At 42.6% G+C, this 25,403-nt stretch overlaps 1 protein-coding gene and 1 long non-coding RNA gene across 4 annotated transcripts in view; one reads left to right on the top strand and one right to left on the bottom strand.

Moving 5' to 3' along the window:
• LOC134297436 (uncharacterized) overlaps positions 1-25,403 on the top strand; it is an 89,845-nt gene that overhangs the window by 9,235 nt on the left and 55,207 nt on the right. The gene's annotated exons all lie outside the window — the stretch shown is intronic.
• The window catches only part of cxadr (CXADR Ig-like cell adhesion molecule), a 51,822-nt gene continuing 46,908 nt past the window's right edge, over positions 20,490-25,403 (bottom strand). For all 3 annotated transcript variants that reach the window (XM_062975007.1, XM_062975008.1, XM_062975009.1), the window contains one exon: positions 20,490-21,000. In XM_062975007.1, the coding sequence (XP_062831077.1) occupies positions 20,959-21,000 (42 nt within the window). In that variant the 3' untranslated portion in view covers positions 20,490-20,958. The remainder of the gene's footprint in view (positions 21,001-25,403) is intronic.

Here is a 25,403-nt window from a genome sequence, read left to right as displayed (position 1 = left end):
ACAATTTGTTACCATTGCTGTTGTGTACCTCCATGCCACTTCTAACATATCACAACTTTAAGATAAACTTATCATGGTGTTTTCTTGGCATGATTTGTTAAAAGAAGTTTTGTCTTTGCCTTCTTCTGAGGCTGAGAGTGTGTCTTGGTCAAAGTCACCCAATGGGTTTCCATGGCTGAGCAGGTATTTGAACCCTGGTCTTGAGTCATAGTCCAACACTCAAGTCACTATTGCACAATGTCCCTAGATTATAGTGCTATGTTTTGCTAAACCTGTTTTCATTTTATCCTAGCAAGTAGAACCCCTAATTCCATCTATTAAATGCAGATATGTACAGCAATGTTAAAATGTGTTTATAAAGGAGAGAGAAAGGCAACGGTGGGGGGAGGGGAAAGGTTCTCCTTTAGCCAGTTAGAAAAACCTTGAAGAGGCATTCATTTTGTTTGTGTGATTTTACCAGTAATGACTCATGTCAAATACTAAAGGATTCTATCCATTTATAAGACACTAGCTGTGTCCGGCCACGCGTTGCTGTGGTGAAGTGTGGAGGTATGAAAACTGTTGGTGGTAGTTAGTATATGTTAGTACAGTAGAGTCTCACTTATCCAACATAAACGGCAGAATGTTGGATAAGCGAATATGTTGGATAATAAGGAGGGATTAAGGAAAAGCCTATTAAGCGTCAAATTAGGTTATGATTTTACAAATTAAGCACCAAAACATCATGTTATACAACAAATTTGACAGAAAAGTAGTTCAATACGCAGTAATGCTATGTAGTAATTACTGTATTTACGAATTTAGCACCAAAATATCACAATATATTGAAAACATTGACTGCAAAAATGTGTTGGATAAACCAGAATGTTGGATAAGCGAGTGTTGGATAAGTGAGACTCTACTGTATATATTATATCCTAAATCTTGTGAATATACAATATTTCTGGTTGTTTCTTTTCTTTTCTTTTTTTGTCTGTTGGAGACAAGTATGAATGCTGCAATTAGCCAGAATGATTAGGATGTATGGGCCTTTCAGCTTCAAAGCCTGGCAGCTTCATCCGTGAGGTAAACTTTTGTTGGGAGGTGTTAGCTGGCCCTAATTGGTTCATGTCTGGAATTCCCCCATTTTCAGAGTGTTGTTCTTTGCAATATTTTGTGTTCTTCTATGGTCTGTGTAGATGAAGAAGTACCCATATGCAGTGCTTGAGTGCACACAATCAAAAAGAGAGGCTGTGGCCCTCAGAAAACAGGATTTCACTGGCGTTGATGATGCAAGGCTATTCAGTGCTATTCATGCTGGCCAACAATGGATTCCCCTAGGTAGAAAGCAGCAAGGCAAGTGTGATTAATGGAATAATGTCCATGGTGGGAGAAAGAAATTTGTTTGTTGGAGGCAAGTATGAATCTGCAATTAGCAAGAATGATTAGCATTTAATGGCCTTTCAGCCTCAAAGCCTGGCTGTTTCCTCCCTGGGGAAATCCTTTATTGGGAAGTGTTAGCTGGCCTTAACTGTTTCCTGTCTGGAATCCCCCTATTTTCAGAGTGTTGTTCTTTATTTACTGTCCTGATTTTAGAGATTATATTCTTCTGTATCATTATACCACAGTAATATATATATATTTATAATCTTATATTATCTGCTTAGAACTGGATTATATGAGGTCCCTTCTACACAGCTTTATAAAATCCACACTGAACTGGATTATATGGCAGTGTGGAATCAAGATAATCCAGTTCAAAGCAGATACTGTCAATTATCTGCCTTGGCATTCTGGGTTACATAGTTGTGTGGAATGGCCTTGAGTCTACACTGCCATATAATCCAGTTCAAATCAGATAATCTGTATTTTATAGGGAGTGTGGATGAGGCCTAAGGGCTCTTTCACACAGCCCTTTATCCCAGAATATCATGGCAGAAAATCCCACATTATCTGAGTGTGGACTCCGATAACCAAGTTCAAAGCAGATGTTGTGGGATTTTCTGCCTTGATATTCTAGGAGAAAGGGCTGTGAAAGGGCCCTAAGTGAACCCTGCTTATCCCTGGGCGCCATTGTGGCTGAGGGGGTTGCTATGACATGAAGTGGGCGGGGCCTAAAGGGTTCGGGGTCTACCCTTCCGACTGGCAGCCATGGGGAGGACGGCTCTTCCTCGTCCTACCTCCTCCTCCCCCCCCCCCCACACACTTTCTAATTGGAGGTCTATGTGTTCCTGTGTGTGCCAGGAGGGAGGGAAGCCTCTCCAAGAAGAACAGCCCTGGCAGCTAGCTCTCTCGCTACCTGCTGTTCTCCATGCGCTGGGCTCCCCTGTCAGCTGTAAACACAGTTGCCCCCCTCAGGGCAAGTGTGGAGAATATAGGGGAAAAGGGGGAGAGTACAATTCCACCCGAAAAGGGAGGAGGGAAAAGTGAAAAATAGATATTGACCAATCTGTGGGTTTTTTTGGGGGGGGGGGATTAAGGTCACTCCTTGGAAAGTGATTAGTTTTGTGGCTAAATTTTGTGATTTGGCCCAGTGGTTTTGTTGTTAACTTGGTTCTAATTATGTACATTGCATTTTTATATATAGATTTTATTAGAGAGAACCAAATAAGGAGGAAAAGGGCCCATTTCTCCTCCTATAGTCTTGGTGTGTGGGTGGGTGGGGGGAATCGATCAACATATCCCTAATTCATAAAAAGAGCAGCGAAGTTCTCAGTAGTACTAGTATTTCATACTCTTGCCTTCTGTTACAGAATTTCAGTTGAATAATAATACAATCTGTCACTAAATTACATAATAAGATTAGCCCACTTCTGGAGTTCAAAATGTGTGTAACCTTTACATGCACGCAGGGGGAGTAGCCCACTAGTCCTGCATCCTCCCACTCTATACTGTTCCTGGTGTCTTCTCCATCTGGATGAAAGCTGCCTGCAATATAGAACTTCTCTCTGTCTCTAGAAGACTCAAGGTTCTACATTTAGGATACAGCTTCCAAAGATAGAGGCTCTCTGATCTGGGCCACTGTCTTCTACATATACTGAATTATATCATATTGCTCAATTCACAGAATCTGTGACACTTATGGTGGTATAAATATTAATGTATCAAGCTCCTATTAATTTAGTGGGTCTGCCTGTATTACTTAACTGTACAAAGATCCCACTTGGCCACCACACTCACCAAGAGATGCAACAAAAGCAAAACATTCCCATCACATGCACCAGCTGTGGCATGTTCCGCTTTTTCACACAAAAACTAGACAACTACATCTGCTCCAAATGCAAACAGATGACTCTGATGGAGCAGAGGATCCAACAGCTCGAGCACCGTATTAAGACCCTTAAGGACATTCAGGCACTCGAGCTCTTCTTGGACACTGCACAACACGCTGCTGTAGATCAGCAGCCTGCATCACACCAACACCACCAAGACCATGATCAGGAACCTTATGGGGAGATCAACTCAAAGGTAGACAACCCTCAGGCTTGGAAGGAGGTCACCCATAGAAGGAGACGCAGGACCAGGCAGCCTCCACAGAACTCCTCTGCTCAGCTGCATTTACACAACAGATTTGAAATTCTTACATCATTAGCATACAATCAGGAAACACATCTTGTGGAGGACCACAGTTTCTTAGATACCACTCAGTGGACCACCCTGGATCAATGCGCAGGGGATAGCCCTGACGGGGACAGTGCATCACCACAGTCACACTTATGTAATCATGCAAATGCTCCATCCCCAATCATAGACCAGGAGCAACAGGAACATCCTTGGGAGAGTAATGGGCTCTCGGATGTATCTCAATGGATTGTCATTGATGAATGCACTGGGGATGTTGAGGAGGAGGACAACACTTTACACCTACATGATTCACTTCAACAGGAACACTCTTCAGGGGACATACACACTGTCTTGCACAAAAGGGACCCTGTCAATCCTCAAAGGAAACAGGTCTTGGTAGTAGGTGACTCCCTCCTCAGAGGAACGGAAGCCATCATTTCCAGACCGGATGGGATGGCTCGAGAAACATGCTGCCTCCCGGGGGCAAAAATACACCATATCACTCAGAGGCTCAGCAGGCTCCTAAAGCCCCATCACCCTCCCCACCTTATGTTGATTCATGTAGGTACCAATGACACCGCTAGGCATACTTTTCAAAAGATCACAAATGATTTTCGAGCTCTGGGAACAAAGCTAAAACTGTATAATGTACATGTGATCTTTTCATCCCTCCTCCCTGTTGTAGGACACGGCTCTACAAGGGCCGGAAAAATAGTACAGGTCAATAACTGGCTCAGAAAATGGTGTCAAGAGGAGCATTTTGGCTTCCTTGACCATGGTCTACTCTTCCAAGAGGATGGACTACTGGCAAGCGATGGGGTGCATCTCACACAAGTAGGAAAACATCTTTTTGCACACAGACTCACAAACCTCATCAGGCGCACTTTAAACTAGATCCACTGGGGGAGGGGAACAACAGCCTGGCGAACACTATATTACCCACGACCACAGGGAACCGCCGAAAGGCTAAACGGAGGGCTGCACAAACACAGCAAGGACAAAGTACAGAGAGCAGAATAATCCCAAATAAACAGTTCGAGGGGAGGTCACAGGGGCTTACATGTCTTTACACTAATGCTCAGAGCATGGGAAATAAGCAAGACGAACTCCAACTCCTAGCACAGCACCACACATACGATGTCATAGGCATCACTGAAACCTGGTGGGATGACTCCCATCACTGGAATTTAACCATTGAGGGCTATAACCTCTTTCACAGAAATAGAACAAAGGGGAGAGGAGGGGGAGTAGCTTTATATGTCAAAAACAGTTACGTTGCAGAAGAAATGCAAGACTGTAATCCGGGAAACCAGCTTGAAAGCATCTGGATAAGAATCAAGGGAACTGGGACTCAAAAAGATCTTGTCGTGGGTGTCTACTACAGACCTCCGAGTCAGGATGAAGGACTTGATGAAGCCTTCTGTCAACAGCTGACCAAACAGGCACAAAGAAGAGATATAGTAGTCATGGGCGATTTCAATTATCCCGATATCTGCTGGAAAACAAACTCAGCCAAGAGTACAAAGTCCAACAAATTCCTCACTTGCCTTGCAGATAATTTTATGGTCCAGAAGGTAGAAGAGGCAACAAGGGGATCAGCAACTCTTGATCTAATCTTAACAAATGTGGAAGACCTGATCAATACAGTTGAAGTGGTTGGATCCTTAGGGGCAAGTGACCATGTGCTCCTGCAGTTTGCAATACAAAGGAATGCTGAAACTAAGACAAGTCAAACACGCATTCTGGACTTTAAGAGAGCTGACTTCCAAAAAATGAAGGAATTACTGAGCGGCATTCCATGGACGCCGATATTAAAAAACAAGGGAGTTAAGGATGGATGGGAGTTTTTCAAAAGTGAAATACTCAAGGCGCAAATGCAAACAGTGCCAACAAAGAAGAAAAATAAGACAAGTGCAAAGAAGCCAGAATGGATGTCCAAAGAACTTCTAACTGAGCTAAAGCTCAAAAGTGACATGCACAAGAAGTGGGAAAGGGGAGAAATCACCAAAGAAGAATTCAAACGTATAGCCAACACCTGTAGGGAAAAGGTTCGCAAGGCTAAAGCGCAAAATGAGCTCAGGCTTGCCAGGGACATAAAAAACAACAAAAAAGGCTTTTTTGCTTACGTTGGTAGAAAAAGGAAGAAAAAGGAGGCGATAGGGCCATTGCAAGGAGAAGATGGGGTGATGGCGACAGGGGACAGGGAAAAGGCAGAACTACTTAATGCCTTCTTTGCCTCGGTCTTCTCAGAAAAAGAAAGCCATCTTCAACCTCAGCAACACGGAATGGACGAAGGATTGGGGGAAATCCAACCCCAAATAGGGAAACAAGTTGTCCAGGAACACTTGGCCTCTCTAAACGAATTCAAGTCCCCAGGGCCAGATCAGCTACACCCAAGAGTACTGAAGGAACTAGCGGAAGTTATTTCAGAACCACTGGCAATTATCTTCGAGAGTTCTTGGAGAACGGGAGAAGTCCCAGCAGATTGGAGGAGGGCGAATGTGGTCCCTATCTTCAAGAAGGGAAAAAAGAACGACCCAAACAATTACCGTCCGGTCAGTCTCACATCAATACCAGGCAAAATTCTGGAAAAGATCATTAAGAAAGTGGTCTGCGAACACTTAGAAACAAATGCGGTCATTGCTAATAGTCAACACGGATTTACCAAAAACAAGTCATGCCAGACTAATCTGATCTCTTTTTTCGATAGAGTTACGAGTTGGGTCGATACAGGGAATGCTGTGGATGTAGCGTACCTGGATTTCAGTAAGGCCTTCGACAAAGTCCCCCACGACCTTCTGGCAAACAAACTAGTAAAATGTGGGCTAGACAAAACTACGGTTAGGTGGATCTGTAATTGGCTAAGCGAACGGACCCAAAGGGTGCTCACCAATGCGTCGTCTTCATCATGGAAAGAAGTGACAAGTGGAGTGCCGCAGGGCTCCGTCCTGGGCCCGGTTCTGTTCAACATCTTTATTAACGACTTAGACGAAGGGTTAGAAGGCACGATCATCAAGTTTGCAGACGACACAAAACTGGGAGGGATAGCTAACACTCCAGAAGACAGGAGCAGAATTCAAAACGATCTTGACAGACTAGAGAGATGGGCCAAAACTAACAAAATGAAGTTCAACAGGGACAAATGCAAGATACTTCACTTCGGCAGAAAAAATGGAAATCAAAGATACAGAATGGGGGACGCCTGGCTTGACAGCAGTGTGTGCGAAAAAGACCTTGGAGTCCTCGTGGACAACAAGTTAAACATGAGCCAACAATGTGATGCGGCTGCTAAAAATGCCAATGGGATTCTGGCCTGCATCAATAGGGGAATAGCGTCTAGATCCAGGGAAGTTATGCTCCCCCTCTATTCTGCCTTGGTCAGACCACACCTGGAATACTGTGTCTAATTTTGGGCACCACAGTTGAAGGGAGATGTTGACAAGCTGGAAAGCGTCCAGAGGAGGGCGACTAAAATGATTAAGGGTCTGGAGAACAAGCCCTATGAGGAGCGGCTTAAAGAGCTGGGCATGTTTAGCCTGCAGAAGAGAAGGCTGAGAGGAGACATGATAGCCATGTACAAATATGTGAAGGGAAGTCATAGGGAAGAGGGAGCAAGCTTGTTTTCTGCTGCCCTGCAGACTAGGACACGGAACAATGGCTTCAAACTACAGGAAAGGAGATTCCACCTGAACATCAGGAAGAACTTCCTCACTGTGAGAGCTGTTCGACAGTGGAACTCTCTCCCCGGGGCTGTGGTGGAGGCTCCTTCCTTGGAGGCTTTTAAGCAGAGGCTGGATGGCCATCTGTCGGGGGTGCTTTGAATGCGATTTCCTGCTTCTTAGCAGGGGGTTGGACTAGATGGCCCATGTGGTCTCTTCCAACTCTACTATTCTATGATTCTATGATTCTATGAAACTAACATGAGGATTGAAAATATAATATGCAACATGGGGAGCTACTGTGCATTGCTTATCCCTGTATTGAGAGGTGCTTATTATCATTACAGAACCAAGTGTAAGTTCTAGACAGCCTTTTATTTAAACAATGGTGATTTAACTTCCTGCATAATGTAATGTTCTGTCACTTCTTGATACCTGTTTCGTAGCAACTTTGGAAAGCTAAGTGGCTGCACACCTGGGAGGACCACACATACACTTTATCCATTCCTTTGCAAGAGGGGTAGGGTTTAATGTTTTGCCTCTGAGTGCTCTCTAAGGGACATAAGACATTCTCATGTATTTAGACTCTTCTGGGTCCCTACAAAGATTTTGAGGCATTTTTAAAAAAATGACAAAACATTTGTTTTGACCATGTAAAAAGTCCTGGGTATTTAACCACCCCATAGGCATCAGATTCTGTCTCATCTTGGAAGCTAAGCAAGATAAGCCTTGCTTAATATTTGGATGGGAGACTGCCAATCCATACCAGGTGCTGTAGTCTATACTTCAGAGAAAGCAACTGGCAAAATAAAAATGATTTCAATATTTGAGGAGCCGGGAGCACATTCACTCTCCTGACTACACTTTGCCCACCAATGCCAATCTCTTTATATAGAGAGATTGTACCCTCTTTGAATGGTTCAGTGGAGCTATTTTGTTATTCAGTTATGGGTGGACAGAAAACATAGTTCTTGGCCCCCAGTTTTAGATTAGCCGCATTGTGAATTAACTATCAGATTATATAAAACTGCTGTTAGTGGGCATTTAACCTGAAGAATTTCTCTGGCTCCTTACCCAATTTGCATTGTAAAGTCGTATGATTGTGGTACCCCACTCTGTTCTCCAACACAACTTTCTGTCTTCCTCCTCCTACTCTCAGTTAAATTAATCAGCAGCACGAATCAGTATTTCTCAGGCCTTAAATATGACTCAGGAGTATGTGATCCCTGTAAAGGGAAATTCATGCTTGAACAAGCATCGCATCAGAAATCTATAAAGTAGCAAGTCACACTTATTGTGCTTTTTGTTAATAGTCCTGATTATGAGCACCTTGAACTTGTTATCTCACTAATCAAACTAATTATTGAGTAGTGACTGAATTGGTATGAATCCAATTAATGCTATCAAAAGCAAAATAAATGTAAATTGTTCCCAAGAGTTATAAATGAGATTTGCTCATTAATCCCTATTCTGTAATACAGAAATTCATTATGGAATCAGAATGATCACATCAATATTAATATACTTTAAGATATACAAAAATAGAATAAACATTGTATCACAGTGACTCTGTGACCTTTGCTTCCTCATGAGCTTAAGATTTATTTCAGTTCTCTCCAACAATACATCACCTTGGCTGATTTGTCATGTAAGATGGATACACTCCAGTCTGGTTTCTCTGGATTCCCTTTCTCTCCCTCTCTCTCTCTCTCTTTCTCTCTGTGTGTGTCTGTCATTGCCCTTTCCATTGCCACCCTTTTCCTGCAAACAGTACTGGAGTCACATTCCAGCCCTGACCCTGGTCCAGTAACAGCCTTGTGTTGACATGTTGGCTGTGCCATTGCAGGAAGGACAGTCAGCAGCTAGTTCCTCAGGTGCATCCTTTTTGGACTAGCATACTGGGCATGGGCGGGGGGAGGAGGGGATAGTCTGTTTGTTCATCCAATGGGCCAGTCCTGGATAAACTATACAATTTTGACCCATATTTGAACTCTTATGGCTTGTTATCTCACTGCCTGTGCCCATGAAAAAGACAATCAAGAATGATTCTATTACTTCTATAATCAAAACAGCAGCATCCATACAAGAGATGATTGTCTCTATGCTTTAAAAATTGAAGGGATTACGTAAATATTAGGCTTGTCCGATCGATGGAAAAAATGTTTCAATTCTCGTTTCTAAAGTAGGGGGTGCCGATGCTTCAATATAGAAAGTATTTCCGAATTTTTCACCCAAAAATTTCGGATATTTCCGAAAATTTGTAATGATTCTTAATGTTTCTAAAATGGCGGACGCGCATGCGCAATCGCCAAAAAAAAGGGAAACCGGGGGGACTTTTACAGGGCTCTCCCGCCCTCATTTCTTGAGCTATCCTCATCAAATTTGGTACAGTGGGAGATCACATTCAACACTCTTTGCTCAACAAATTGCAGAACGTTTCCTGTCTCCTATGATTTTTGGCGAATTTTCATAACTTTTTATAATACACTATTTTTCAATATTTGAAGAAACCTGTTCCTGGTTTGAAAGTCTTATTTCCTGTTCAATTGGGTTCTTATCACTGTAAAAGTCCCTCTTCTACTTGTGTAGACTTTGGATTAGAAATGCAGCACACGCCAAGCAATGCCTTGGCAGGAGTGCCACTGTCCTTTGGAAACTATAAATTGCCTTTGAACCTTTTGATCAACGGTGCCACTGGCTGACCTTGTGATTGCAAAAATGAAACTCTGGCTGAGGACTTTGGATTAGGCAATGTCCTTTGAAAACTATAAATTGCTGTGGACCCTCTATTGAATCAAATCAATGTCTGACTTTGTGATTGCAGAAATAAAACTCAGCCCAAGGCTTGGGAATAGAAATGGAGCGTGAGTGAAGCAATGCCTTGGCAGGAGTGCCACATCCTTTGGAAACTATAAATTGCTGTGGACCCTCTATTGAATCAAATCAATGTCTGACTTTGTGATTGCAAAAATAAAACTCAGCCCAAGGCTTGGGATTAGAAACGGAGGGTGAGGGAAGCAATGCCTTGGCAGGAATGCACGCGTCCTTTGGAAACTACTACTTCCAGTGAGTGTACCCTTTAAGGTTTAAAAAGAATGGCTGATTGCTGAAATAAAATAAAAGGCAGAGGTCTTTAGAAACGGAGCGTCAGGAAAGCAATGCCTTGGCACCCATGTCCTTTTAAAAATAAAATTTGCCTAAAGCCTCAGCAAGGACTCTGCAAAATCCCACAAGCCCCAAGCCAATTTCCCAAAAAATACACACAATATTGAACCAGCAACAAAAGCCAGCCCTAACCCAGACCCAACAGCCAGAACACTTCGCCCTCTCTCCCCTCAATGCAGGCGGCTTGATCTAGCGCAGCGCGAACCACCCTCTCCACTCGTAACCCAGCCCAGAATGGCTTGCCTGGGTTAGGGAGGGGTTTTTTATAGAGATCTTCCACGTGGACGCGGAGGACGCTAGCCCCCACCTTTTCCAGCCATCGTGGAAGTCTCTGATTGGCCAGGGAGCGGCAGCCATTTTAGGCTGCGCTAGGCTCCCATTCAAGTTAGGTTGCAGAAACAAAAAAAATTTTAAAAAATATTTTTTAAAAATATTTTTAAAAAATTGGGGGGGGGGATTTAACAAAACATTAAGACACAATTAGAGAATGGGCCAACGATGGTTCGAATTACACTGCCAGTTGCACCCAGGGAAAACATCTCAATACTCGGTTCAAAAAGCGAGAACAATCCAAAATCAATCCGAATTAAGAATCATTACGAAATTTTGGACAACCCTAGTAAATATCTCAGTTATTTACCGTAGGAAGTGGATTAAGGAAATAGAATCGAACTGAATGGAATACAGGTTTGCCCTGCCTTTCGATGCATTGCTTTCTGGCAACTTACTCTTTCAAGTTCCATTAATTCAACAAGCAGTCTTTCATCAGTTTTTCTTGACTATAGAGACTCACTTGAGATTGACCATGGACATCCACACACTGATTGCAAAATGAGCTGAGAATGGGCAAAGGTGCCAAGCTGAGATTTTTTAAGAAATGCATGAACGATTGGTCACTCCCAAGTGAGTCTCTGTAATTTCCTGATACTGCCTATGTGGGTTGTGCTATTCAATAATTTCTGTTTCTGACAATGTTGCAATTCTTACCCAATTGGATAAGAATTGTGTTTTGTGCATAGAATTTCTGTAATTGTGCATAGAATAGTACAACAAAGATAGCCTTTTCTCTTGCAACCTCTTCACCTGCAAATTTAAAATAGGTCTCTCATTTCAAAGTCAACTTGATAGTAAATAACATCACCACCACCACCACATATAGGAAACCCATAGAACTGGCTTCTCTCTTTCAATAAAATGACAAGGAAAGAGAAAGAGAGAAAAGACTTCAATATGATGTGATGTTTAACTCCTGCCATAGTTGACCCAGGAAAGTGTCATCCTGACAGTGAATACACTATAAAGACACAAGAAGAACCTCTAGGAGAGACCAGCAATGAGCAGCACAGGGATGGGGCTCCTAAGAAATATCAGGTTTAAGCCAAAACTGCCTTCTGATCCAGACAAATATTTCCAGAGATAGAACGAAGAGGTTATCTTTAGAGATTCCATTTTCAACCTATTGTTCCCAAAACTGCTTTGGAGAAAAAAAAATGTGGGAGAGGTTCTGAGGGGCTGAAGGGGATGGGGAAAACTTGCTGTTAAAAGCATTCTAGGAGAAAGCATTTTTATTTTGAATATGAAATACTCAGTCACTAGGCTTGCTGAAATAATTCGATTTTCCCGTTACCCGTTATTAATTCGTTATTTTCGTTTGTTTTGAAGCAATATAGAACCTTGGTTGTCCACACGTCTGGATATCGCGGTTTCGAATCGCGAGAGGCCGTTTTTTCTTATTTCTTCGTTTTTTTCGTTAAGAAAAAAAAGCTTTTGCAAATCACCCAAACTCCTTTCCTTTTGCCCCTCAGCCAATGGGAGGCTCAGCCAATGGGAGGGGGCGAGGGGGAAGGAGGCCGAGGAGGAGGAGGAAGACGGAGGGGGGAAATGGCCGCCGCCGCCGCCTCGCCTCAGCTCAGGCCTGGAGAGACCGAGAGGGGCCCGGCGGTGAGGAGGAAGAGGCCCGGGATGCGAGGGGGTGTGGGCCAGGCCCGTCCTCGGCTGCTCCCAGGGGCCCAGATTCGCACCCTCCCTCCCCCCAATACAGGTCTCCAGTCCATACCACGCTACATGAACTTGAATGGATACTGTGGTTGTGTTGTCGAAAGCTTTCATGGCCGGGATCACACTGTTGTGGTATGTATTCCGGGCTCTATGGCCATGTGCCAGAAGCATTCTCTCCTGACATTTCACCCACATCTGTGGCAGACATAGAGGTTTTGACGTCTGTGCGAAGCTAGGCAAGTGGGGTTTATATATCTGTGGAAGGTCCAGGGTGGGAGAAAGAACTCTTGTCTGTGGGAGGCAAGTGTGAATGTTGCAATTGGTCACCTTGATTAGCATTGAATAGCCTTGCAGCTTCAAAGCCTGGCTGCTTCCTACCTGGGGGAATCCTTTGTTGGGAGGTATTAGCTGGCCCTGATTGTTTCCTGTCTGGAATTCCCATTTTCTGGGTGTTTCTGGGAAGGTAATGGCACTCCATGTAGTCATGCCGGCCACATGACCTTGGAGGTGTCTATGGACAACACTGGCTCTTGGGCTTAGAAATGGAGATGAGCACCAACCCCCAGAGTCAGACATGACTGAACTTAACGTCAAGGGATACCTTTACCTTTACCTACACACATACACACACACACACACACACAAGCAGGGACTATATATACACACAATATATATCACACACACACCAATTTAACAAAGTTTCAGCCACAAAAACAAAGTTTCTGAAGTAGAACAATGACTTTCACAGTAAAGACAACCCAATTTAACAGGAAATAAGACTTTCAAACCAGGAACAGATTTCTGCAATTATTAAAAAATGGTTTATTATAAAAGCTATGAAAATTTGCCAAAAATCAGAGGATAAGGGAAACGTTCCACATTTTGGTGAGCTATCAGTGTTAAATGTGTTCTACCACTGTACCAAGTTTGAAGAAGATCACTCAAAAAATGAGGGCGGGAGAGCCCCCTAAGTCCCCCCCCCTTCGGGCTGTTTTTGGGCCACCGCGCATGCGCGTCCGCCATTAACGAATTAATTTAGAAAATAACGAATTTTCGTTAATTTCGAAAAATTTTGGGGGCCAAATTCGTTATTAGCAACAAAAACGAAAAACTGCCCCCTCTAGTTTTGAAACGAGTTTAGAATCAAATTTTTCATGGATCGATCAAGCCTATCAGTCACCTACCAATTATCTGCAATATTTTACTGTTTGAACTGAAACCAGCTACAATACTATTGAAATAATACCAGTGATTGCTAGCTCAAGCATGTGGGTGTGTTGTGTACTTCCATCTCTTTTGCTCCTTTACTCCCCGACTTCATGGTCTTTTTATAATTTACTGAAATTTGATTTTGATAGGGAGCTTCAGTGTTTTCCTATTTTCCACAACTCTTTGAAATGCCAGTTTCAAAACAGAAAATGATTTAAAAAAACCATTGATTCCCTTAGGAAGATAGAGTGCTTTTGATTTCTATTCCACGCATCACATCATGACAAGTCAGGCAATGAATGCCTATCTGCATGGATATCTTGGTTGCCGCTGCTGCTCAGTTTCATTACATCAAAGAAGAGTGAAGTGAAGGTCCATTCACATCTACAGAAATCCATACCTAGTTTCATTTTTCCACCTCTTTCCCCCCTCTTTTCCTGAGCAGACTTTCGGAAGTATTTCGTTGTAATCCTAAATTACAAGCCTGCATTATTTAGCACTTGGCCTAACTTAATAATAGGTTTTCTTCTAAATGACCATTGCACTGTGTCTTCTCAATGTTGATTGGTGTCTGGTTGCTCTAAGTAGTTCTCTTATCTCATTAGATTATTGGTTAAATACTATTAAGCAGGTTATTATCCTACATATTAGCACAGATCCTGGAGAATTAGCCATATGACACTCATTTAAGAACATGATTCCGAATATTGAGTTGGACCATGATGTCTTCACATTTCTGGACACCGTATTTGGTAAAATTCTTAATGTAAACTGTGCCATCTTCTTATATGTAGATTTGAAATTGACCACTCACCTTTTGTAAACCCACCGCCACCTGGCCTATAGCGAGGGAGGTTTTTAGGGGTTCAACCCCCTCCCCCCCCCCAATTTTTTCAGGTTATAAAAAAACCTGGTTTACTCATGAATTTTAACTGGTTAACCAAATCCCCATGTTAAGTCTATGAGACGCAAAACATTAAGAGTCACTCCAGGCACTATCTCAAGCAGATATTGATAGGTTTGTAGCGGGGGGGGGGGGTGTATGTGCTAGGGGTTCAACCCCCCCCCCCCCACCAATTTTCAAAATCCCGCCTGATTTTTTTTTCTGGCTACAGCCCTGAGCGCCATCACTGCATACCATTAATTGGTCACTTGTAGTGTCATGGAATATTCACTAACATGAAAATTTCTCAGATTTACAGTAATTAGCAAATTGTGTTGTTGTGGACTATCAATTAACACTGCAACTGCTCAGATTTGCATTCTTTTTCCAGTTACCTCTTGGGTCTTGTGTCAATCTTGTGTCAAGTCTTTTCTTTTTATGCCAGTGCCCATTCTTACCTTACATCTTCCAGTCATTTTGAACAGATACTGCAGAAAAGATACTATTTATTTACTAGGTCTCGTAGTTCACTTCATATGAGATTATGCTACATCTGAATAAAAGAAGGGTCAAAATGACAATTCTAAATATTTCCTATTCAGCTATTTCAAATTTCCATGTATCTTGTTTGAGTATTTCTCAACACTTTTCAGTTATTTATTTCCTAATGAAAGCTTCTATTTTATTGCTTGCAATCCAAACTAGATGCAAGGTATGTTCACACTAATTAATAATATTATGATATTGTCATATAAAGACAGTTAGAAAAGTCATTTGGACATACATACAATTTCCCTTGCAATATATTATACTAAGCATAGATATGGGACGAAGACCCAGCAGGCTGTACCCAATAATGGCTTTGCCTTAATCCACAATTAGGCATAGTGTAGCCCATGAACCACATTTGATCCCCATATCCACAGGACCACGATCCAGGTTGATTTGACTACATCAGACAAAATGTGTTCTCTCGGGGCACTTTTAGTTCCTCCAGCACAACTCTATTCTTGGGCCAGAAGACTTTTATTTTCAGTAAGGCTTAGTATTATCCATGGTTTGGTGTATCCATACAAAGTCCAGAAATAATATATCCCGTACATAGGGGGGTGATAATGTATTTGCACAATATGGTGATCATATAGTGGTTGTATTTATCTTGACACTCTCAATAAAAATCCTGAGAACAACTAGATAAATTTTTAACTTTGTCAATATTGGTTTTACAGATAATCCCCAAATCTACTGGTTTAGAATCATAATTACAGTATGTAAAAGCAGCATTATGGTACTTTCCCTTCTCTAACACACCTATCCAGCAGTGCTTAATACTTTGCTAGTACAGTAGAGTCTCACTTATCCAAGCTAAACGGGCCGGCAGAAGCTTGGATAAGCGAAGATCTTGGATAATAAGGGTGGATTAAGGAAAAGCCTATTAAACATCAAATTAGATTATTTTACAAATTAAGCACCAAAACATCATGTTATACAACAAATTTGACAGAAAAAGTAGTTCAATACGCAGTAATGTAATTACTGTATACACGAATTTAGCACCAAAATATCACGATATATTGAAAACATTGACTACAAAAATGGCTTGGGTAATCCAGAAGCTTGGATAAGCGAGGCTTGAATAAGTGAGACTCTACTGTATATGTTCAATAGTCCATTTAAAGTACTTCTTTAAGTAATAAATGTTAGTGTTGTTACGTCTTATATTGTCAGCTAGCCTCATCTTTTACTAAGAGTCACCACTATGAGGCACATGTGCCTTATGGCTAGCAATGAACTTTCTATTCTTGGTGTGGTGCCTGATGCCTAGATCTATTTTTATTTCTATCTTCTCTCTGCAAGAAAGTACATGGAAAGCATCAATAGAGGAAATAAACACATTGCGTCTAGTGGCTCCTTCCTTCATTGCCCGCTTTGCCCTCTCACAACACAAAGTGTCAGGGTAAATATCAATATACTACATACACAATATTTATCTAATCACATATGCTTTAATTAACTATAAATGAACAGTCACATCACCAACACCTCTGTTGCAAGTCTAAATACAATTTTCAGTGGAGTAAGTCCACTGAATCAATGGGAATTAGAAAACATTTTAGCAAATTCTATTTATTTGGTGGGATAACTGTAATAAGGATTAAATTCAATTGACTTTAGGCTTAAATATCTTTTTAACAGTATTGAAGAAAGCTTGAGGAATCATATATGTATAATTAGAAACTATTAATAAACACTAGAAGGAAGAGCTATTTAAATTAGCATTTACTAACTTAAAGGATTAATATATTGAATATTAGATAAAAACATAATAAATGTGTCACCCCCCTCCCATCACACTTACTTTGCTGGAGTATCCACTAGGCTTGATCGATCCATGAAAAATTTGATTCTAAACTCGTTTCAAAACTAGAGGGGGCAGTTTTTCGTTTTTGTTGCTAATAACGAATTTGGCCCCCAAAATTTTTCGAAATTAACGAAAATTCGTTATTTTCTAAATTAATTCGTTAATGGCGGACGCGCATGCGCGGTGGCCCAAAAACAGCCCGAAGGGGGGGGGACTTAGGGGGCTCTCCCGCCCTCATTTTTTGAGTGATCTTCTTCAAACTTGGTACAGTGGTAGAACACATTTAACACTGATAGCTCACCAAAATGTGGAACGTTTCCCTTATCCTCTGATTTTTGGCAAATTTTCATAGCTTTTATAATAAACCATTTTTTAATAATTGCAGAAATCTGTTCCTGGTTTGAAAGTCTTATTTCCTGTTAAATTGGGTTGTCTTTACTGTGAAAGTCATTGTTCTACTTCAGAAACTTTGTTTTTGTGGCTGAAACTTTGTTAAATTGGTGTGTGTGTGATATATATTGTGTATATATATATATATATATATAGTCCCTGCTTGTGTGTGTGTGTGTGTGTGTGTGTGTGTAGGTAAAGGTAAAGGTATCCCTTGACGTTAAGTTCAGTCATGTCTGGGGGTTGGTGCTCATCTCCATTTCTAAGCCCAAGAGCCAGTGTTGTCCATAGACACCTCCAAGGTCATGTGGCCGGCATGACTACATGGAGTGCCATTACCTTCCCAGAAACACCCAGAAAATGGGAATTCCAGACAGGAAACAATCAGGGCCAGCTAATACCTCCCAACAAAGGATTCCCCCAGGTAGGAAGCAGCCAGGCTTTGAAGCTGCAAGGCTATTCAATGCTAATCAAGGTGACCAATTGCAACATTCACACTTGCCTCCCACAGACAAGAGTTCTTTCTCCCACCCTGGACCTTCCACAGATATATAAACCCCACTTGCCTAGCTTCGCACAGACGTCAAAACCTCTATGTCTGCCACAGATGTGGGTGAAATGTCAGGAGAGAATGCTTCTGGCACATGGCCATAGAGCCCGGAATACATACCACAACAGTGTGATCCCGGCCATGAAAGCTTTCGACAACACAACCACAGTATCCATTCAAGTTCATGTAGCGTGGTATGGACTGGAGACCTGTATTGGGGGGAGGGAGGGTGCGAATCTGGGCCCCTGGGAGCAGCCGAGGACGGGCCTGGCCCACACCCCCTCGCATCCCGGGCCTCTTCCTCCTCACCGCCGGGCCCCTCTCGGTCTCTCCAGGCCTGAGCTGAGGCGAGGCGGCGGCGGCGGCCATTTCCCCCCTCCGTCTTCCTCCTCCTCCTCGGCCTCCTTCCCCCTCGCCCCCTCCCATTGGCTGAGCCTCCCATTGGCTGAGGGGCAAAAGGAAAGGAGTTTGGGTGATTTGCAAAAGCTTTTTTTTCTTAACGAAAAAAACGAAGAAATAAGAAAAAACGGCCTCTCGCGATTCGAAACCGCGATATCCAGACGTGTGGACAACCAAGGTTCTATATTGCTTCAAAACAAACGAAAATAACGAATTAATAACGGGTAACGGGAAAATCGAATTATTTCAGCAAGCCTAGTATCCACATTTAAAATAGGCACCAAATAGAGTTCCAGCTAGATTGATGTGTAGCAGTATACTAGGCTTCTCTCTTTCAAAAAAAGCAGCAGTTAATGCCAGAATCTAATGGCAGCACTGTCTGGAAAATTTCTTTTTCAAGGTAATTCATTCCTGTTACTTTTTAGTGTTAATGTAGCAAGTGTTTGCTCTTCTTGCAATATTGGAAAAACATCTGTAATTAGCTGCACTCCTTGCTATTTTTTATTACTTTTTGGGAGAACAGAAAATTCAACCTTAGGATTGATTAGATAATAGCTTTAAAACTTGAGATATTCTTCCCATTAAAATGCCTTTAAAAAGTAAATAAGAAATGTTACTGGGAGTCACACATGTATCATTATACTGGCCTGTAATTCCCAGCATTCACCATTGGCTATGCTGGTAATAGTGACAACACAATCCCCATATCTGCAGTTTGATTTATTCAATTCCAACATAATTCTGGAATTATTGTTATTTTCAGAATCTGGCTTGCAGCAAACATCTTTTCATTATGTAAACTTTGTATTTAGTGGCAGTAAAAAGGCTAGGAGCATATATTGGGAAGTTTAATAAGTTAATGGTAACCCATGTGTGAGTTCTTAAAGGTTTTCTCATTCACACTAGATTTTAACTGATACAACCCTATTCAGATTAATAGCTAGAACATGGTACTTGTACTAGCTTAAACCAGTTATGGATTGGAGGAAGACTAAAAAACTGAATGAAGCTTGACCTGGCCAAAGCAGAATTTATCCTGGTGAGCTGACCACAGCCTGGGTTTCAATACATTTATCTTAAGAATTATAGTCTCCTAAAAATAGGATTTGCAATAGAGAAAGTATCTTGGAATACACTGCTACTGATGTCTAAGGTTGCCAGAGTGAAAACGGTATAGGCCTCCTTGTTGCTGTGTGCCTTCAAGATAAGGAATGCCTATTATAGGATTTCCTTGCCAAGATCTGTCCAGAAAAGGTTTGGCTTTGCCTTCCTCTGAGGCTGAGAGAATGTGACTTTCCCAAGGTCACTCATTGGGTTTCCATAACCAAGTACAGATTTGAATCCTGGTGTCCAGAGTCTTAGTCTAATGCTCCATTCAAGTCTCCAATATTTCAGTCTAATGCTCCAGAGCTGTTGCTGTTTTTTGTTCTTGTTGTATGCCTTCAAGCATATCAAACCCATGGCAACCCTAAGGTTTTCTGGGGGTGAGAGCATGTGACTCGCCCAAATCCTGTGGGTTTTCATGGCTGAGTGGCAAATCAAACCCTAGTCTCCAGAGTCGTAGTCCAATGCTCAAACCACTACACCATGATAGTTCCTACAAATTCCTTTTTCTACACAAGGGCATATGGGAGTTTATTATTAAAGGTTGTATAGAGGGTTCCTATACAGCAATTAATATTTATTTATTTATTTACTCTGTTTTATATCCTGCCCTCTTTCCCTCGTTGAGACTCAGAGCAGCTAACATACGGCAAAAATGCAAAACCATTCCGCATAGACCAGTTTTGCTGAATAGTTTTGCTGAAGAGAATATTTAAGCAAGTGTTACTTGTTGCACAACCGGGCATAAACAAAACATGCTGAAATTTCCTCTTCTACATGATAACAAAAGGTATAGGTGTCTTCTTCACTTTTCATTTTGGCATTTCAACAAGGTGCCTCAGCAGTGTGGTATCTCATCAGTGTAACCTATCAGTTTTCTCTGGAAAGTCATTCATGACCAAATGCTCATAGATAAGGATTTCGGTCTCACCCTTTGATGACCTCAGCTTCAGCTACAACAGAACAGTATAACTCATTTTCTGACAAGAAAATATTCTGGGAAGAGACTTACTAAGTGGTGCAGAATTCCCTTTTGTTACTTGAGATGATGTAGTGCCACCAGCCATAAGGAGACATGCCTAAAAAAGTTCTTAGGAGTGCCATTTATAGCCTTTGAATTAGGCAATGTGTGTGTAAATTATAGAAAGCAATGGACCTTATAAGAAGAAATTTCTAAACTTACACTTTCCTCTTACTGCAAACATTTGGCACACATATAACACAACGTATCTTAATAGGAAATTTTATTGTTATCTGTAATATCTACAAAGCAGAGTGTTTCAAAAAAGGCATGTTTACTTAACAAAACATTTCAGAAAACAAGTAAGACAGCATCAATATATGCAGCATTAAAGGCACAGATTGTTTAAAACAATTCAATCTAACTGTAATTTATATTTTTACAGTTGATGCAATTAAAGCTGAATTAATTGAGCATCAAAAATACAATCTATGTGCTGGGTTGACTGGTTCAATTTGCATTGCCTACTCAGTGCCTATGTTGCCTTCATATTTTCACCCTAGTAGTCTTAAAAAGCAAGAAGTATTAAATGACACATTTGTAAACATTTGAGAGGCAAAGCCTCTAATAAATGCAAATTCATTTACCATTTTCTCTGCAGGTTCTGAAAAACAATAATACACAAGTCCTTCATTTGCTCCATCACTTCACGTTTTACCTATTGTTTCTTCAAGTTTATACCACAGTTATGTCACCCATCCTGTATGCGTTGTCATACTACAATAGAGAAAATAGTAACAATCATTAAAAACTATGAATATATTGAGGATAAATAATCAATTGGAAAATGAAGGAAAACATTAAGGGTTTATTCCTGAGTTGCTAACTGTTGAGGCATTTTGATGGATGCTTCATAACGTTAATTCAATAGAATATAAATTCTCTATATGACCCAAGAGTCAAATTCAGTTTTTTCAAAATGAAAATGGTCCATCTGGTTGTTGTAAGATTCTAATGTTCACATGAAGCATATATTTACTCAAGAAATGCATGCCAGATGTTTGAGCCCACATGAAGAATGTAAATGAATAATTTTGCATTTAACTTTTAAAACAATAAATAATTGAAGCTGATGCATATTATACAAATGCAGATGCTACATAATTGTTTGAATCCCCATTTCTAAAGTGTCAAGCCTTTGGCAAGATAAAATGTTCAGGTACTACTAGAGACATAGAAACAATGGCACCCACAAATCCCCATTCTAATATTCTAGCACCTGTCAACATTCATACAGCAAAACATTATGCATGTCATGACTCCCCAGTTTCCTTGTGTTGTATGGTTCTTGGTTTCTTTCTATAATCATGTAAAAAGCATCCCTGTGCTGATTTTTCCTCCCAGTTTATCACAATTACCTACATTTTTCTATTTCTTATAGAATTTTACATATAAGTTTCCAAGTACAGCTGCCTTGTACTACATTTTAATGTTCTTTGCAGAAATCTATGTAAAAAATGTATTACAAGCATTTTCAGAAGGTCTTTACATTTAGTTAAGGTATTATTTACAAAGTAATTTATTGGTAACTCTGATTAACTCCATGTTTACCCCTAAACCTTTTACTACAGTAGAGTCTCAGTTATTCGAGATAAAGGGGCGGGCCCAATCTCAGATAACCGAACTGCTTGGATTGCCGGGAGGCCCTATTATCCCTCCCGGCAATCCGGTTTAGGGAAGCGCCTGTGAGCACTGCTGCCTAGCAACGCTCACGAGCACTTCCCAAGGGGTGAGGGCTCACCGAGGGACGTCTCCCTGGATCTCGCTCAGCCAGGCCCTTGCTGGAGGAAAGAGTTTCCTCCAGCAAGGACCTGGCCGAGGAAAACCCGCTGCACGATCTCTTATCGTGTCTTTACAGCATCAACACACTGGCTTGATTCCAAAGTTCCATTTATGGAAAAATTGTTTCCAACTTTGTGAAACAGTAAACATCCAGTGATGTCATTCTTTTTCCCAAGTGTCTGACATACTGGTTTGCCCAAAATCACTTGCTACTATTTTCGTTTGATTGAATTTTTTTCCATTTACATAACTATGTATTAGATTCAGGCACTAAGACTTCATTTAAAAATGATATACTTGTGTGGATGTTGGCAACAGCAACCAATAGAGATGGTATGGGGGCGGGGGTGCAGAACTTGCAGTTCCCTAAGTTGGAACATCCTTTCTGATGGCCAGTTCTCTCATACCAGAAGCGGCAAGGCTATTCAATGCTGATCAAGTTGGCCAATTTCTATATTTCTTGCAGTAAATAAAGAACACCACTCAGAAAACAGTGGAATACCAGACATGAAACAATCAGGGCCAGCTAACACCTCCCAACAGGATTTCCTCAGGCAGGAAGTAGCCAGGATTTGAAACAGAAAGGCTACGTAATGCTAAGTTGGCCAGTTGGAACATTCACACTTGCCTGTAGGAGAAGGACAGGTTGCTTACCTGTAACCATGTTTCTTCGAGTGTACTCTGTGAATTCACACTAATGGAGAGGCTGCGCCTGCGCAGGTCCCAACGGAAACTCTTCCCAAGCTGAAGTTTAAATTTTGGCGGTAGCCACGCCCCTCCGTCCCCGGAGGGCATATAAGGCAGCCCTCGGCGTCTGCTCTCCAGTTCCTACGCCGCAAAGGCAACGAGAAAGGAAGAGGGTTTGCCAGAGGGGAAGGAAGGGCGGGCTTGTGTGAATTCACAGAGTACACTCGAAGAAACATGGTTACAGGTAAGCAACCTGTCCTTTTTCTTCGTGTACTCTGTGAATGCACACTAATGGAGACTAGCAAGCTTAGGTCTCGGAGGCGGGCTAAGCAAACCCTGACAACGAGAAAACTGTCCAAACATATGTTTATTAAACATGAAAACATCAAAGAAAACCCTGGTCCAAGGACCCATTAAGGTATTGCATCAAACACACGCCAAACACCGAAGGCAGTTCGGTCAGGCATGATATAACCCTTTAAGAGCACATGTGAAAACAGGAAAACATCATTCCCCTAAGGGGGAAGGCAATAGCAATAAGGCACGGATCATCAGGAGAGTAGTGCAAACATGTACCAAACAGGAAAAAACAACAAGAGGGTCGCATGAGAAAAAGCACCCACATAGAAGTCATAAATGCAGAAGGTTAGGACAAGCATGAGGATAAAACCGCCCTAGCAAAGGCGGCATCCTTCAAAGTCTTTTGGTCTAACCTGTAGTGAGACACAAATGTAAGGGGGTTAGACCAGATCGCTGCCTTGCAGATGGAGTCCAGGGAAATGCCCCTTAGGAAGGCAGTCGACGTGGAGAGACCTCTCGTCGAACGCGGGCGGACCGACGGGGGAGGAGGTCTTTTGGCTAGTTCATAGGCCAGTTCAATGGCCTGAGCAATCCAGTGTGAGAGTCTTTGAGAAGAAATAGGATTGCCCAGTTTATCTGGGGCATGGGCCACAAAAAGTTTTGGGGTCTTTCGAATGTCCTTAGTACGGTCCCGGTAGAACAGAAGTGCTCTACGCACATCAAGGAGGTGCAGTCTCCGCTCAAGGGGAGACGAGGGGTCTGGGAAGAAAGCGGGAAGGACAATGTCCTGGTTAAGGTGAAAAGCAGAGACCACCTTGGGAAGGAAGGTGATGTCCGGACGGAGAACGGCGCGGTCGTGATGAAAGCGGAGGTAGGGTTCATCGACCCGAAGGGCCGCCAGCTCCGAGGGTCTGCGCGCTGAGGTTATGGCCACCAAGAAGGCAACTTTCCAAGAAAGGAGACGTAGGTCGGTCGAGGCCAAAGGTTCAAAGGGAGAAGCAGTGAGCTGGGAAAGGACAAGCTCGAGGTTCCAGCCTGGGGTAGGAGGTTGGGCCGGTGGGCAGATGTTGTTGTATCCTTTTAAGAAGGTCTTGACGAGGTGATCGGAAAACAATGATGGTTTACCATGCTGCTGAAAGCACCATGATAGAGCGGCCAGGTAAGATTTCATAGAGGCAAGAGAAAGCTTTTGTTCTGCTAGAGACATAAGGAAGTCCAGCACAATCGGTACCGAGGTTGGGAAAGCAGTGATCCCTCGGGAGCGAAGAAAGGAACGAAAGCGAGAGACTTTATAAGTGTAGGCCCTGGTTGTAGCCGGCTTGTGAGCTGCGCGGAGGACCTCTTGTAAGTTCTGCGGGAGGGAGGTCAGGCGAGAATCCTCCAAGCAGTGAGATGTAGAGAGGGGAGATCCGGATGCAGAATCTGGCCGTTTTCTCTGGATAAGAGGTGTGGTAGGAGAGGCAGAGTGAAGAAGGTCGCCTTGGAAAGATGAAGAAGAGCCGGGAACCACGGTTGACGAGGCCAGGCTGGCGCTATCAGGATCGCCGACATCGGTACCGATCGGAGCTTCTGGAGGACCTTCGGTATCAGAGGAAAAGGCGGAAAGAGATAGATTGGTTCCGCCCACCAGTCCAGAAGGAAGGCGTCTCCCAGGCAGCCTGGAGAGGAGGACGGGAGAAGTCTTGCCCCGTACCGAGGCAGCTGAGCGTTCTGGGGAGAAGCGAAGAGGTCTAGGGTGGGGAAACCCCATTTGAGAAAGAGAGAAAGAAGAGTCTCGGGGTCGAGCATCCACTCGTGGGAGGAAGTCGTCATTCTGCTGAGGGCATCTGCCAAGTCGTTGTGGATCCCGGGAAGGTGAGTCGCCGAGATTTGGATGTTGTGGGCTATGCACCAATGCCACAGTTGGGAGGAGAGAAGCATCAGCTTCCTTGAGCCTGTGCCGCCCTGTTTGTTGATGTAGAATACTGCTACTGTGTTGTCTGACTGTACGAGGACAGATCTTTGGGAGATCAGGCGGGAGAAGGCTTTCAGAGCCTTGAAGATAGCAAGGAGTTCGAGAAAGTTTATGTGATTGGCCTTCTCGGAGGGAGACCAGAGGCCCCGAACAGTGAGGCCCTTCATGTGGGCTCCCCAGCCGAAATTGGATGAGTCTGTGGTTATGGTGATCGAGGGAGGAACCGAGTGAAACGGAAGACCCCTGCAGACGTTGGAGAGGGACTTCCACCAGAGAAGCGACCGACGAACATGAGGCGGGATCGAGAGAAACCTCGAGTTGGGGTGGCGAAATGGCTTGAAAACATCTATGAACCACCTCTGCAGGGACCGGAGACGGAGCCTGGCGAACGGGGTCG

The sequence above is a fragment of the Anolis carolinensis genome, chromosome 3, assembly GCF_035594765.1.
Source record: "Anolis carolinensis isolate JA03-04 chromosome 3, rAnoCar3.1.pri, whole genome shotgun sequence".
NCBI lineage: Eukaryota > Metazoa > Chordata > Lepidosauria > Squamata > Dactyloidae > Anolis > Anolis carolinensis.
This window is presented reverse-complemented; position numbering and strand designations above follow the sequence as displayed.